Raw genomic sequence first — 12,734 nt, 5'->3', positions numbered from 1 at the left:
TGTTGGAAAATAACAATGCCAAACCACATGAACGTCATGCGTCAGGTCAGAGGTCACCCTTCCACTGGAACTCAACTCTCTCGTGAACGCGCGCGTACATCCATTGCCGGAAGCCTGTGGTTATAGTTTATAAAGTTTTAAATATGGATATTTATCATATAGTAACGCATCGCTTCACTTGAGAAGGCCTTTATTAACCCACTGGAGTTGTATGGAAAACTTTCATGATGGATGGATGCGCTTGCTGGAGCTTCAAAAACTATCCAATGCCATTATAAAGCTGGGAAGAGACAGGATATTATTTAATATTACTACGATTGTGATTTTTACCGGGAAAAAAAGAAGAAAGTCATATAGATTTAGGATGGCAATCTTCCAAGAGCAGCGCAAATTAGCGTCTTTTTTGGGGGGCTTTAAATAATGGCGCAAACACCAATAAATTATGGGATCATTTACATTTTTGGGTGAATTGTTCCTTTAAGTTCCATAGCTGTGTGAAGGTCATCAATTATGAAACAAGTACAATTCAGCTAAAAGCAGCCTTTACAGAAGACAATAGTGCCGTTATTCATGAGTCAGTTCAATGTTGATTCCGGTCAGTAATAGTCGATGTTGCAAAATTTGTCAAATTTGCTAAAGCAGCTCTGCAAAAAACAGTGGTGTCATCATTCAGGTCAAATCAGTTCAAGTTTTGTCTGATCAACAAAAAATGACCACATACTCACCTGTCAATCAATCATTGTGCTAAAATAAGGGTTTAGAACTTTATGTGTGGATTTAAAAGTAAAAAAAAAACGTATAATTGTACAGTTTGCAGAATTGTGCACTGAAATTATGCTTTTGTAGTGAGATTGAAGTCAAGTCGGCACCAAAAGTCTGACTTTCTGGTGCAACATGCAGTGACAGACTGTATTAACTCTCACTTTGATTAAACCCAAACACAAGTGATCACAGGTGATGCATGTTAATATCAGGTGGAAATAGCAATTGTTTCTCCTGATCACTTGGGATCTGATCACCCACAACCGATGTTAATCCCAGGAGTGAAGCGGCCCATATGGATATACTCAAAGGCCCTACTCCAGCTAGATGAGATCTCAGATGAAATTTTTCCATTTGAACTTCTTTGAGTCAGTTTTTAAGGTGTGTCTCTGTCATTTATCTGAAGTGTTTTGCTATTATTATCTTTCTCAGTTTGACCAGAAGGAGAAAACAACATTTCTGGGGTCCAGAAAAGACTACTGGGACTATTTCAGCGACTGCCTGGCCAAAATCAAAGGAGCAAATGATGGAATCCGCTTTGTTAAATCAATTCCAGAGGTAAACATCTGTCTCATTCACTTCTGACAAGCATTTGAGCAGCATTGATCTGCGTGATATGCTATATTGCATCTAAAAACATTTTTATATCATTTCTGTTTTTTGGTTTTATAAGTAATTATTGAATTAATATCAATATTGACAACAACAGCAATAATAATAGTAATTACTATAATGTTATTTATTTTTATTACTAATATTATTATATATAAAAATGTGTTATTAAATAATAAAATAATCACAAATTAATGTAATCTCAAATTAATTGAGAGACTAAATAATTTGTCACACCATTATGACTTTTTGTAGTCAACTGAAAGTGATTCAGTTCACACAAAAAAAGTGATTAACTTTATAACATCTAAAAAAAATAATATTTTTTTAAGTGTTAAATGTTGATGTCATCAGTTCTCTGTGCCTTTTTTATTATGTGTTGTAGAAGTATACCTGTAGACACGCACCTTTTGTTTAAACAAACCTTCCTATCGGCTTTGTACAGTTCCGTTTTCTCATTGAAATATAAAAGATTTTAGTGATGCTATTGATTAGGTTCTTCTTTGTTTGCCCGTATGATATGCTGATCCAAATGCCATGTTCTTTATAATAGAACCACTTCCGTGTGACTGCTGACTGATATTGTCCTCAATCAGATTCACCTGTATTGTCTTAACACTGATCTCAGCCACAGAGTCGACCAGCTTCTTCCTCTTGTGTTGTGGCTAGTTTCGTTCGCAGAATAGCACAATATTTTTTACTCAGATTCGATGTAACAGAAAGTGGGTGAATTTTTCAGCTTTGTCCAAGAAGTTACTGGTTATAGTCTGTGTGGTTGCATGTTATAATATGTAATAATGCTACACAGAAAGACAAACATCCATCAGTTTAATTTATGAAAATACTGTCATTCGAAAAGCAATAATTAATGCCTTAAATATAAGCAGCAATCACCTCGAAATCACCCAAAAACTCTTGACAACCACTCGGCAACACAATTGTGAGTTTGGTATGGGCAATGTCACTGATTTTTTCTTCAGGAAATGTAAAAAAGTCTAACGTCCACTCTTAAAAGTGTCTAAGGGTGTCAGATATATTTTTGGGCCACTTAATACTGATAGTGATGGTGAATGCTTTGTTCTCTCTCTGTCTCAGCTGAAGACGTCTCTGGGTAAAGGCAGAGCGTTTATCCGTTACTCACTCGTGCATCAGCGGCTGGCTGACACACTCCAGCAGTGCCTCATGAACCTCAGGGTCACCAGGTAACACTTCACTGTCACCTCACCTGTCATCTTTCTTCACAAACATGCCCTGCGTCTCAATGTCCATACTATCCATCCTAAACAGTATGTGAGATTAAAATAAGTGTGTCCCTCCCAAAGCATAGTATGTTGAAAAGAGCATATGCCAGAAGTCCCCGGATGGCCTACTATTTCCGGTGGATTTTCGAAGTGTGTATCCGTGCTCACTATAACAGCTAATATTGCCCACAACCCATTGCGCTTCGGAGGAGGATCAAGCTCAGAACTACAAACACGAGTAAAAAGTGTTAAAAAACTACAAAACATGGTGGATATGCGCGACCGACAGTGAGAGATTTAGATAACGGTTTGATTTAAAGCTTAACCTGATAAAAAATATATTTATTTAATGTTATCCGTGTTATATTCCATCTGCAATAACAATGTGGACTTTTATAAAGATCCGTTTGGCCATTAAAGGGATACTTCACCGATTAGCATTAAGCTTTGTATCAGTAGAAACCCGGTAGTATTTTTGTGAATGCCCGTGCTTCCCTCCCTTATGTCCCCCTGAGACGAGAGATTTCTGTATCGTGTGTCTGGAAAAAAACCTCAGATGATGCAAAAATGGTCATTGGAGGCTTTTTTGTCCAGAGGCGAGAGACTACAGCCAGTAGGAGGAGCTCGTTCCGCATGTTTTTAACCCGCCCATAGGGGGTGTACGATCTCACGATAAACCGGCGTCTTTTCAGTTTCGAGTCAACTAGTAGCCTAGGTGCATAATTTCTTCCGATACTGCCCTCTGTAACCGGTAGGCGTGGCTTGGGAGTGTCCTCGTAGGGCAGCGAAGCAAGTGCATTCTGGGAGTTGTTGTCTTTCATCCACATGAGCAAAAAAATACATTTTCTGGCTTTTCTCAGTCTAGAAGGCACCAACTTCGAAAATAATTTCACATTTCTACTACATAAATGACCCAATTTAAATACACAATTCATCTTTCCAGAGGTGAAATATCCCTTTAACTTTTAAATGCATCATTATGCATTAATATGAGGAGAGTCTCCGCGTGAAAGACTTGCGACTGCAGATCAACGTGCTTCTGCGTTTCTCTCCGACACGGTAGGAAATGAAATGTGGAGGATTTTAACTGTGACAAGATGATTGACAGGCGACAGAGTTACAGGATGCGACAGAGAGCAACTGTTAAAGATGCAGTTGTATTACGTGATAGTATGTCCCAAAGCTTGTCTACTCTTCTGCTACACACTCAAAAGAATCTGCTTTTTCCTTTTCTACTAACCCGACAATAATAACAGACCAGAGCAGACTCTCTCTGTAACAGACCAGCTTCGACGGCCGTGTAAACACAATAACATGGGGCTTTGCTGACTTTGCTGTCCTTTTTAGCAGCCATTGTGCAGTTAAACTCTGCATTTTATAATACTGCAGCTGCCTTCATGCGCAAGAGGCAAGCTATTATTAGAGCAATCGTCACACTACGCACATGTCCAGTGTGTATGAATGGTCATGTGACATGCGACAATGGTCGTGTAGTGTGGACGGAGATCTTTTCTGAAACGCCAGTATGGACGAGGATTGTTTTCAGTTTATAACGCCGTGTTAAAACGAAAACGCACTAGTGTAAAAAGGGCCTTAATCAATCCTTTGAGCTGCAAATCTTACATTGAAATGTCCTTTTGAAATTATCAAATTATTTTGGTTTTGTTTTAAAATGTTTTTTCTTTCCTTTTCTCTCCATGCAGTATTTCTACATGTAGGCGTATGAAAAAAATATTAATATAGGCCTATAGTTTATAGTGGTCGACCAATATATCGCCAATGCCAATATTTGGTGATTTTTAATTACACTGGTCTACAATTTTTTAGAAGTCGTCTGCTTCAGAGATAAAGGGCCAGATTTGCACATTTTTATACATTTTTCATTTAAATACTTTCCTCCCATAACTTTTGAGTCGGAAAGGGAAACTCCTACAAATGCATATAAAATATGGTCAGCCGCAAAAATAACATTGACTCACAATTCAGCGCAAATCTTTCCCTGCGTGTCTTTAGTACGCTGTTAATAAATCTGGCCCAAAATGTGCTATATATTATGTATTTTTGATGTGCTGAATTCAAATATGACAATTAAAACAGCTGATTGGCTACTGTTTCCAATATATGTACGTTTTTTTTACATTTTACGTCTATGTATATTGTGTACCTTTCACCTGTCCTGCTTATGTAACATTTAAAAAATCAGCAAAAGGGTTATTTACATTTACATTTACATTTATTCATTTAGCTGACGCTTTTTATCCAAAGCGACTTACAATTGCTATATATGTCAGAGGTCGCACGCCTCTGGAGCAACTAGGGGTTAAGTGTCTTGCTCAGGGACACATTGGTGTCTCACAGTGGATTCGAACCCGGGTCTCTCACACCAAAGGCATGTGTCTTATCCACTGCGCCACTACCACCCACCTATAATATAAATACAATTTTATATGAAACAAAATGCAAAAAGCTGTTATGTACATAGTTTAGTCCTACTCAGCGCTTCTCGGCTTGTAAATGGAGCATCTCTTGTCACTGTCCAGCAATGATTTGCTCCATTTGAAGTTTCTGCACTGTTCACACAAGTACGAGGCATCTTTGAGTCTGTTCACTTTGGCTAAACAGAAATTTGTCCCTTTGCAAAATCGAACAAGTAAGAGCACGACACTGTATGACAAGGGTGTCAAACTCGGTTCCTGGAAGGCCAAAGCCCTGCAGAGTTTAGCTTCAACCCTAATTATACACACCTGATCCAGCTCATCAAGTCTTTCAGGTGTGTGTGTGTTGGAGCAGGGTTGGAAATAAACTCGACAGGGCTGTGGCCGTCCAGGAATTGAGTTTTGCATCCCTGCTGTATGATTTCTAGAGCTGACGTAGGGCAATTCGTACAGCAGGGTAATGTAAGTGACCCAGAATTAGTAAAGTTTGCCTACACTTATTTCAGAAGCATTTTAGCTGCAGACCAGTGTTATCGGCCAATGCGTTTTTCTGTTTGGCTGATGTGTCAAAAGCAGGACTTTTCACAAACCGTGCAAAGTTTGGTGAATGTTGCTGTTAGATCTTAGAAGAGTGCATTTGTAGCCTGTTTAAAAATGTGTGTAAGCTGTGCCAATCAGATACGGACAGAGTTCAGCTGTCACTGGACACACACAATCAACAATCTTGAAATCCTTGATTTCAAACTATGGTGCACTTATATCCAGTTGGCCGCTATGTCGTATTCATGTCATGTTCATAGTGTATTGTATGTAAAATTAGCACTACCTATTAGTACTACCACTTCCCTGGTGCACACAGATTTCACTTTTGCGGGGTTTACTTCCTTTTTATTAATGTTTTTAACAATTTCTTTATTTGTGTAAAATATTATATAATAGGATTACAGAATTAAGAAGTTGCAAGTCTTCTTAAAAGAATAAAATAAAATAAAATTACAGATTTTTTTTAATCAAGTTTATTTTTTCATATTAATAATAATAATAATAAATAATAAACAAATAATTAATGATAGCCTTTTTTATACTGCGACATTAAAAGTAGATCAGATTTCTTAAAATAGTAAAAGCAATCTTAATAATACAAACATTATAAACTAATGACATACATAAGCTTGCAATAAATAAAAATACTTAAATGTTTATGCACATTGTTAATATATAGTAATTAATTCAATGTATAGTAAATTAAATCTGTTACTTTATAATTCATTAAAATGGTCATTTGAAAATTTATATTCTGTATGGAAGTTAAAAAATGTAACCAAATGGCCTTAATTGTCCAGAATTCAGTGGACAATGTGTTGTGGCGTGTTGAGGTATGAATAGTTAAATAAATATGGCTGGTTCACAATCCAAACCAAAAAAGGCAACAACTCATTTCCGCTTGTTCTAGTTACAAGTACTATTTACATTACACAGATTAATTCAGTAGAAACAATACTGAAAATGCTTCCCACATAGTTTTACTTCTTAAAATTAGCTTCCCTGTTTTAAGAAAAAATATTACATTTACTCTTGGTTAATGGGTGTGTTCTATACATGTGTATGCATGCTTATTATAAGCTTCCTTATTTTGAGTACAGATTGATTCATTTTCAGACTATGCAGCATTTGTGATGAGCAAATGGCACGATAGCCCATGGCGTGACTGAATGAATATGGCCAGTACAATGTCATTTTTGCTATCTTAAAAATTTGCACTAAACCTGTAAGATATTGTGACAGACTTCTTTCCAATGCATTCCTCCTTGAGGATCTATTATTAAGGCTGCATTCGTGTTCAAATGTGTCTTTGCACTTAAAAGTATGTACTTTGCTGGTGATACATACTTTATTAGTATGACAACATGTGAATTTTTGAAACAAATTTTTTCATTTTTCAAACAGATCTCTTATTTGTACACTGTTTGCATTTGCACGTCAGATACTAAGATTTAGCAAAAAGTCAACTGAGAACTGTCATAATCTACTATGCATCTGTTGTGCAGGAGGTGGTTGTGGGTAATAGCTATAAATGCACACAAGAATGTGCATTCTCAAATCTACTTTGAATAGTGAACCATCCAAGCATCTTTCTATTCCCAATGTAATATGATTTGGAATACCATAATTCTTATTGCTCATGCCATTTAGTATGTTAGACTTGAGTTGGACATGAAAGCCTTTTTTAAAATGGTGTTTTTCTGCAGTGACTGGTATAATTCCCGGAGTCCATTTCTCAAACCCCATCTCAGTGTGGACATAATTAGTTACCTCTATGAGCTCAATGATGTCCAATTTGATGTGGCATCCAGGGGTCACGACCTTGATTCAGAATGGCCCACTTTTGCAAGGTAAGAGCACGCTGTAATTTTGCAATTTATTATATAAATATAACATCAACAGTAGACTAACACAAACACACTGGCAAACATATAATGCTACTAATTTATAGTCCATTTGCCATGACTGGAAATAGTATGTGTGTGAATGTGTTTTAATAATCTGATTGATGTTCATTTCAGTTCATTTAAAGTTGACTAAAAAAAATGTGTCACAGGAGGACACTGGGAATGACTAGCTCTCCCAGTCACATGTGGAAACCACCGAGTCGTAGTTCCAGCATCAACAGTCTGGCCAGCACATACTCACAGGTACCAGCACATCAATAATATGTCCCTGTAGCTTTAAGTAAAATAAAAGTTAAAATTCATGCATTATACAAATATATTAATTGTATTAATTACGAATATTATTTATATTAGTAATTAATTAATATTTATACTAATTATTACTATTATAATTTTAAAGGTAACACTTTATTTTACAGTGACATTGTTACATGTTACATGTATTTACCATAGTAATAACAGTAAATTATGCATAATTACATGCAACTAACTCTCAACCAAACCCTAATCCTACCCTAACCCTATAGTACATGTTGTTAAATAATATTACTCAGTATTTAAATATATAATTAAACTGTAACAATGATGCCTTAAAATAAAGTATATTACATTATATAATAAAGTATATTACATGTATTACATATTTATTATATTTCATGTATCATTCACACCACTGTTTTATATCCAGTAGATGGCATTGTTTGTCTCAAAATGTCTCAAATCTACTCAGTTTCAACTTTCTCAGATCTATTCAACTTGAAGCAATCTCTCTTTATCCTACTGATTATGTGTATCTCCTCTCTGAGTTTATTTTCTGTCTTTCTCCCAAACCTTACAGCAGGCACACGAGTTCCCTGGGAGTCCAGACATGTCTGTGCTAAACTCCAGTGGACTGAATGATTCTTCCATCAGTGCTATAGACGATCTCCGCCTGGAGCTCGACCAGTCTGAATTAAAACAAAGAGAGTTCCTCGACCAGGTGCAGCGGTTAGGCGCCGAGGCGGGTGAACTTCGTGGGGTTGTGGTAGAGCTTCAAAGGCAGCTGGATGTCTCTTTAGCTGCCCAAGGTAACCATCAGGAGCTCCAGCAGAACCTGGAGATGCTAGCTGAGAGCGAACGAGCCCTATCCCATGAGCTGGAGGTCTTGAGGGGACGCGAGACCATCCGAGAGGCCTCCCACAAGGACCTCCAGGACATGTTGGCAGCAGCAGAGCGTAAAAATGAAGAATTGATGGCACGGTTAGATGGAGTATTGGATGAGAAAGGCCAGAAAGCGACCAGTGACTTCAACTCTGCCCAGAAGATTCACGAGTTGTTAAATGAATTGAAAGATGCTGAGAAGGGGAGAATAGATGCTCTTGCAGAAGGAGAAGAGAGGAGAAGGCAGGCTGAACAACTAGCTGAGAAAGTCCGAATGAAGGATGAGGCACTCAAAGAGGCTGAGGTGAAAATGGCTGCTTGGATGGAGAAGGGTAAACAACTACAAACCAGAGCAGAAGAGCACCGTAATATCATGGACAAACTCCAAGGGGCTCTTGCAGTGCGAGAGAAAGAGACCAGCAACCTTCAGAGGCAACTGCTAGATCTCCAGAACTCTCTGGAAACTATGGAAAAACAGGCGAAGGTGGAGAGGAAGGGAATGCAAGAGGATAAAGAAGAGCTTGAGAAGAAGATGAGTGGTCTGGAAGGGCATCTGCGAGGATTGCGGACACAGCTAAAGGCTAAAGAATCTGATCTTCTCTCCAGTACCAAGACAGTCCAGTTTCTGGAGAAGGAATCAGAGAAGCTTAACAGGGAGAAACAGAATCTGATGGTAACCGTATCTGAACTGGAGAACAGCACCAAAGTGCTGGCCAAGAAGATTGACGAATACAAAGATAGCTGTGCCATGCTTATGGAGCAAAACAGTGAGCTCCTCCAGATGATGAACAAGACTGAGGACACCAAGAAGGAGTTGCTTAAAAACAAATCCTCCCTGGAGAGTGAGCTGGCCGGATTGAGGGCCTCGGAGAAGCAGTTGCGAGCGCAAATTGATGACGGGAAAGTGACAGTGGATGAAAGAGAGCAGCGAATGAGAGAGGAGAACAGGAGTCTGGATGAGAGGCTGCATAAGGCCAACATGCAGTTGGAGGAATCCAAGAGTTCAGTTCGCCAACGGGAGCTGGAGAACAAGGACCTAATGGAGGTTCAGGTCACTCTTAAAGCGGCCCTCACAGCTATGCAGGAGGAGATACGCAACATCAACAGCCAGATTGCTGAACTTGAGAAGAGTCTTGGAGCTGCGAAATGCAATGAGGCAAACCTGACCGCACAGCTTAAAGATAAGGACTCCAAACTGGAGGACCGGGAGAAGCTCTGTGAGGAGCTCCAGGGAAGGGTGGAAGAACTTGAAGGTCGGGAGAGGGATTTGGAAATGCAGAAGACAAAGGCAGAAAGAGCTTTCGTTAAACAAACAGAGATGATTAATAGTCTTGAGGCCAAGAGGAAGGTTGCAGAGAAGGTCCAACTTGAGCAGAGCGCATGTCAGGCTAAAGAAACCCAAGAGATTGCTTTAAAAGTGACTCTCCTGGAAGATCAGCTGGGATTGAGTGTGAAAGAAGTTTCTAGGCTTCAAGAGGAAGTGATCGAATTTAGGGCTAAACTTCACAGTGCTATAGAAGAGAAGGACAAGACTCAAGCAAAGCTGGATGTCATTGAGGCTTCCTGTGCAGAACTGCGGATCTTGACTGCGCAATTGAAGAAGCAGGCGGAGGAGCAGAATCGACTGCATGTGAGTGAACTCCTGCAGTCTAGCGAACGTGTTGAAGCCTTAATGTCGCAACTGAACCAGGAGACATCTGCACATCAGAAAACAACCGCTGAGATTGCTTCAGCCCAAGAGGAGCTGGCAGAGCTCAAGTCACAGAATGAACGGCTGGTCCTGGAAAATGCTGAGACCAGAGAGTGTCTCCACCGAGTCAACACAGAAATGGCGGAGCTGGGAATAACAATTTGCCAACTCACCGCAGAACGGGAAGAGGCCCGGGAACGATGGGCTGCCGAAGCTGCTCGGATACAAGAACTGCAACAGCAAGGAGTGAAGGAAACTGAGCGGCTCAATGCCAGCCTGGTGGCTCTTCACCAAGAAAACTCTAGTCTACGTGAAGAGCTCCAGCAGACGGAGAAGCTTTCAGAAACTGTGCTGGAACTAAAAGATCTGCTGGACAAGACGGAGGGCGAGCGGGACGCTGCGCGAGAAGAGATCGCTGCGGGGAAATTTCAGATGAGCACGGAGAGCATGACTTTCAAGAACCAGATAAAGGTAATTATCTCAGAATCTTCATTATCACTTTAAATCCCTTTTGTCACATACTTACATGTTCATGTCATTGGAGAATTATAGCAATTACAAGATGACAGCTCTCTGAAATAATTTGTTTCTGTGGCAAATCTCGTATCAAATGCCAAAATGTATCAAATGTATTGCACTTTGCTGTTGATGTGCATTGTATATATGCAGTGTTTTTTGTTGTTATTTATTCGTTTTTACAGTATTGTTAATTACTAATAGTAAAATTAGAAAAGGAATATCAATAAAAGCATGCACCATACATACATGTACCTCTTGCAGCCTCTTTTTTGGTTGTTTTTACATGTCACAGCAGTTAAGTGAGAAAAATAATTTAAGCTGAGCAGTGTGAACTCGCACTGCAAGTCAGAAACCCGTAATTACAGTAATTCTGACATGACATGAATGCATTTTTTTTGAATGCCACTTTAGTGGTTTTATCTGATTTACTTTGTGATTGACATAAATCCAAGCACATTTTATGTAAAATGAAATTTTAGTATTCAAATAATTTTTTTTATTTTCTATTACTTTATGTATTATTTATTTATATCATTATTACTTTTCAAACTAGAGTCTTAATGAAGAGATCGAGGGTTTGAAAACTCAGCTAGACTTGGAGTTGAAGAAGACATCTGAGCTGGAGGCCAAATTATCAGAGTCAGAGGTATGTAAATGTTTTGAGCCAGGTGTGACTCTGAGTGAGGACTGACTAATACTTTCATTTTAATGATCTTCATGATCATCAGATACTTTTTGCATACCAGCATGTGAATCATTATTATTCATCTCTGTTGGCTGATAACACTGATATTAGTAGGTGATGAATGTCTGATCTCTTGCTGCTCCTTTTGTTCTTGTTCATTGGAGACCCACTGTGCGAGACGGTGAAATAGATGACAAGAGATTGGGGCTAATTGCCAGACAGTGATGAATAATTTGCTTCTCATTAAGTCTATAATTAGGAACAGTGCATACGGTTTCTAGCAGATATTTGTCAATTAGAGGACAAGTGCCACTGTAATTATCTTCTATAATAATATTCTTAAAATTGTTCAGCTTTTTGCAACAATAAAACCTATGCTGTTGTTGTTTTTTCTCTCTTTTTTGCATAGCTATTGAGTTAAAATATATCTTTACTGTATATCTGTATTGTGGCAGTACGATGGTACAGTGACGGTATTTGATGGTTATACCATGGTGTTGAATTATGCCATATTCATTCACCATGGTGTTTACATGGTACTCAATATACTTTAAAGAATACAACAAAACATGGCATTCTTTTACAAAAAGTACTTTGGCGGTACCATAGTATAATAGTGATATCATATTGTAATACTCTGGTACTTGTAGAACATGGAAGTGAAATACCATAATACTGCCATGGTCATGTTGAAAATACTGTGGTACTACTTTAGTACTTTGTCTAAACTACCATGATAGTACCATAGTATGTTTTTTGTAAGTGTCGCCATCGTACATGTCCAAAAACATAGTTAGGGTTAGTTATTGTACATTTTTGTTAACGCTAAAGGATTAAATGCTGTTGTTTCAATATTACTGTACGAGGTAATCAAATCAGCACTTTTTTTTTTTCCTTGGATAAGATGAAAATCAAGATAAAATAAAACAAAATGAGACAAAATAACTGTACAGGACATTGTCAATGTATGTGAATGTTTGTGTGTCCAGATTGTGTTCATGCATTTGGCTGTTTGTTTGTGTGTTTATATTTAGGGAGTGAAGATAGAATACGCTCGTCTGATTGAGGAGAAGGATTCTTACATCACTGATTGTAAGACTCTGATACATGAGAGAGAGTGTGAGACGCAACAACTGCAAGGAAGTGTATCAAGGTGAGTGCGTTCAAAAGCACTATAAAATAGGGTTAATGCAGCACAGA

General features: G+C 38.4%; 1 protein-coding gene across 4 annotated transcripts in view; it reads left to right on the top strand.

The window, feature by feature from the left end:
- fyco1a (FYVE and coiled-coil domain autophagy adaptor 1a) overlaps positions 1-12,734 on the top strand; it is a 46,978-nt gene that overhangs the window by 18,751 nt on the left and 15,493 nt on the right. For all 4 annotated transcript variants that reach the window (XM_082145519.1, XM_082145517.1, XM_082145516.1 and 1 more), the window contains exons 4-10: positions 1,195-1,320; positions 2,470-2,576; positions 7,300-7,443; positions 7,650-7,743; positions 8,339-10,801; positions 11,403-11,495; positions 12,569-12,687. In XM_082145519.1, coding sequence (XP_082001645.1) covers positions 1,195-1,320; positions 2,470-2,576; positions 7,300-7,443; positions 7,650-7,743; positions 8,339-10,801; positions 11,403-11,495; positions 12,569-12,687 — 3,146 coding nt within the window. The remainder of the gene's footprint in view (positions 1-1,194; positions 1,321-2,469; positions 2,577-7,299; positions 7,444-7,649; positions 7,744-8,338; positions 10,802-11,402; positions 11,496-12,568; positions 12,688-12,734) is intronic.

The sequence above is a fragment of the Leuciscus leuciscus genome, assembly GCF_965113295.1.
Source record: "Leuciscus leuciscus genome assembly, chromosome: 18".
NCBI lineage: Eukaryota > Metazoa > Chordata > Actinopteri > Cypriniformes > Leuciscidae > Leuciscus > Leuciscus leuciscus.
Note: the sequence above shows the minus strand (reverse complement) of the source record. Positions and strands in the feature narration are given on the sequence as shown.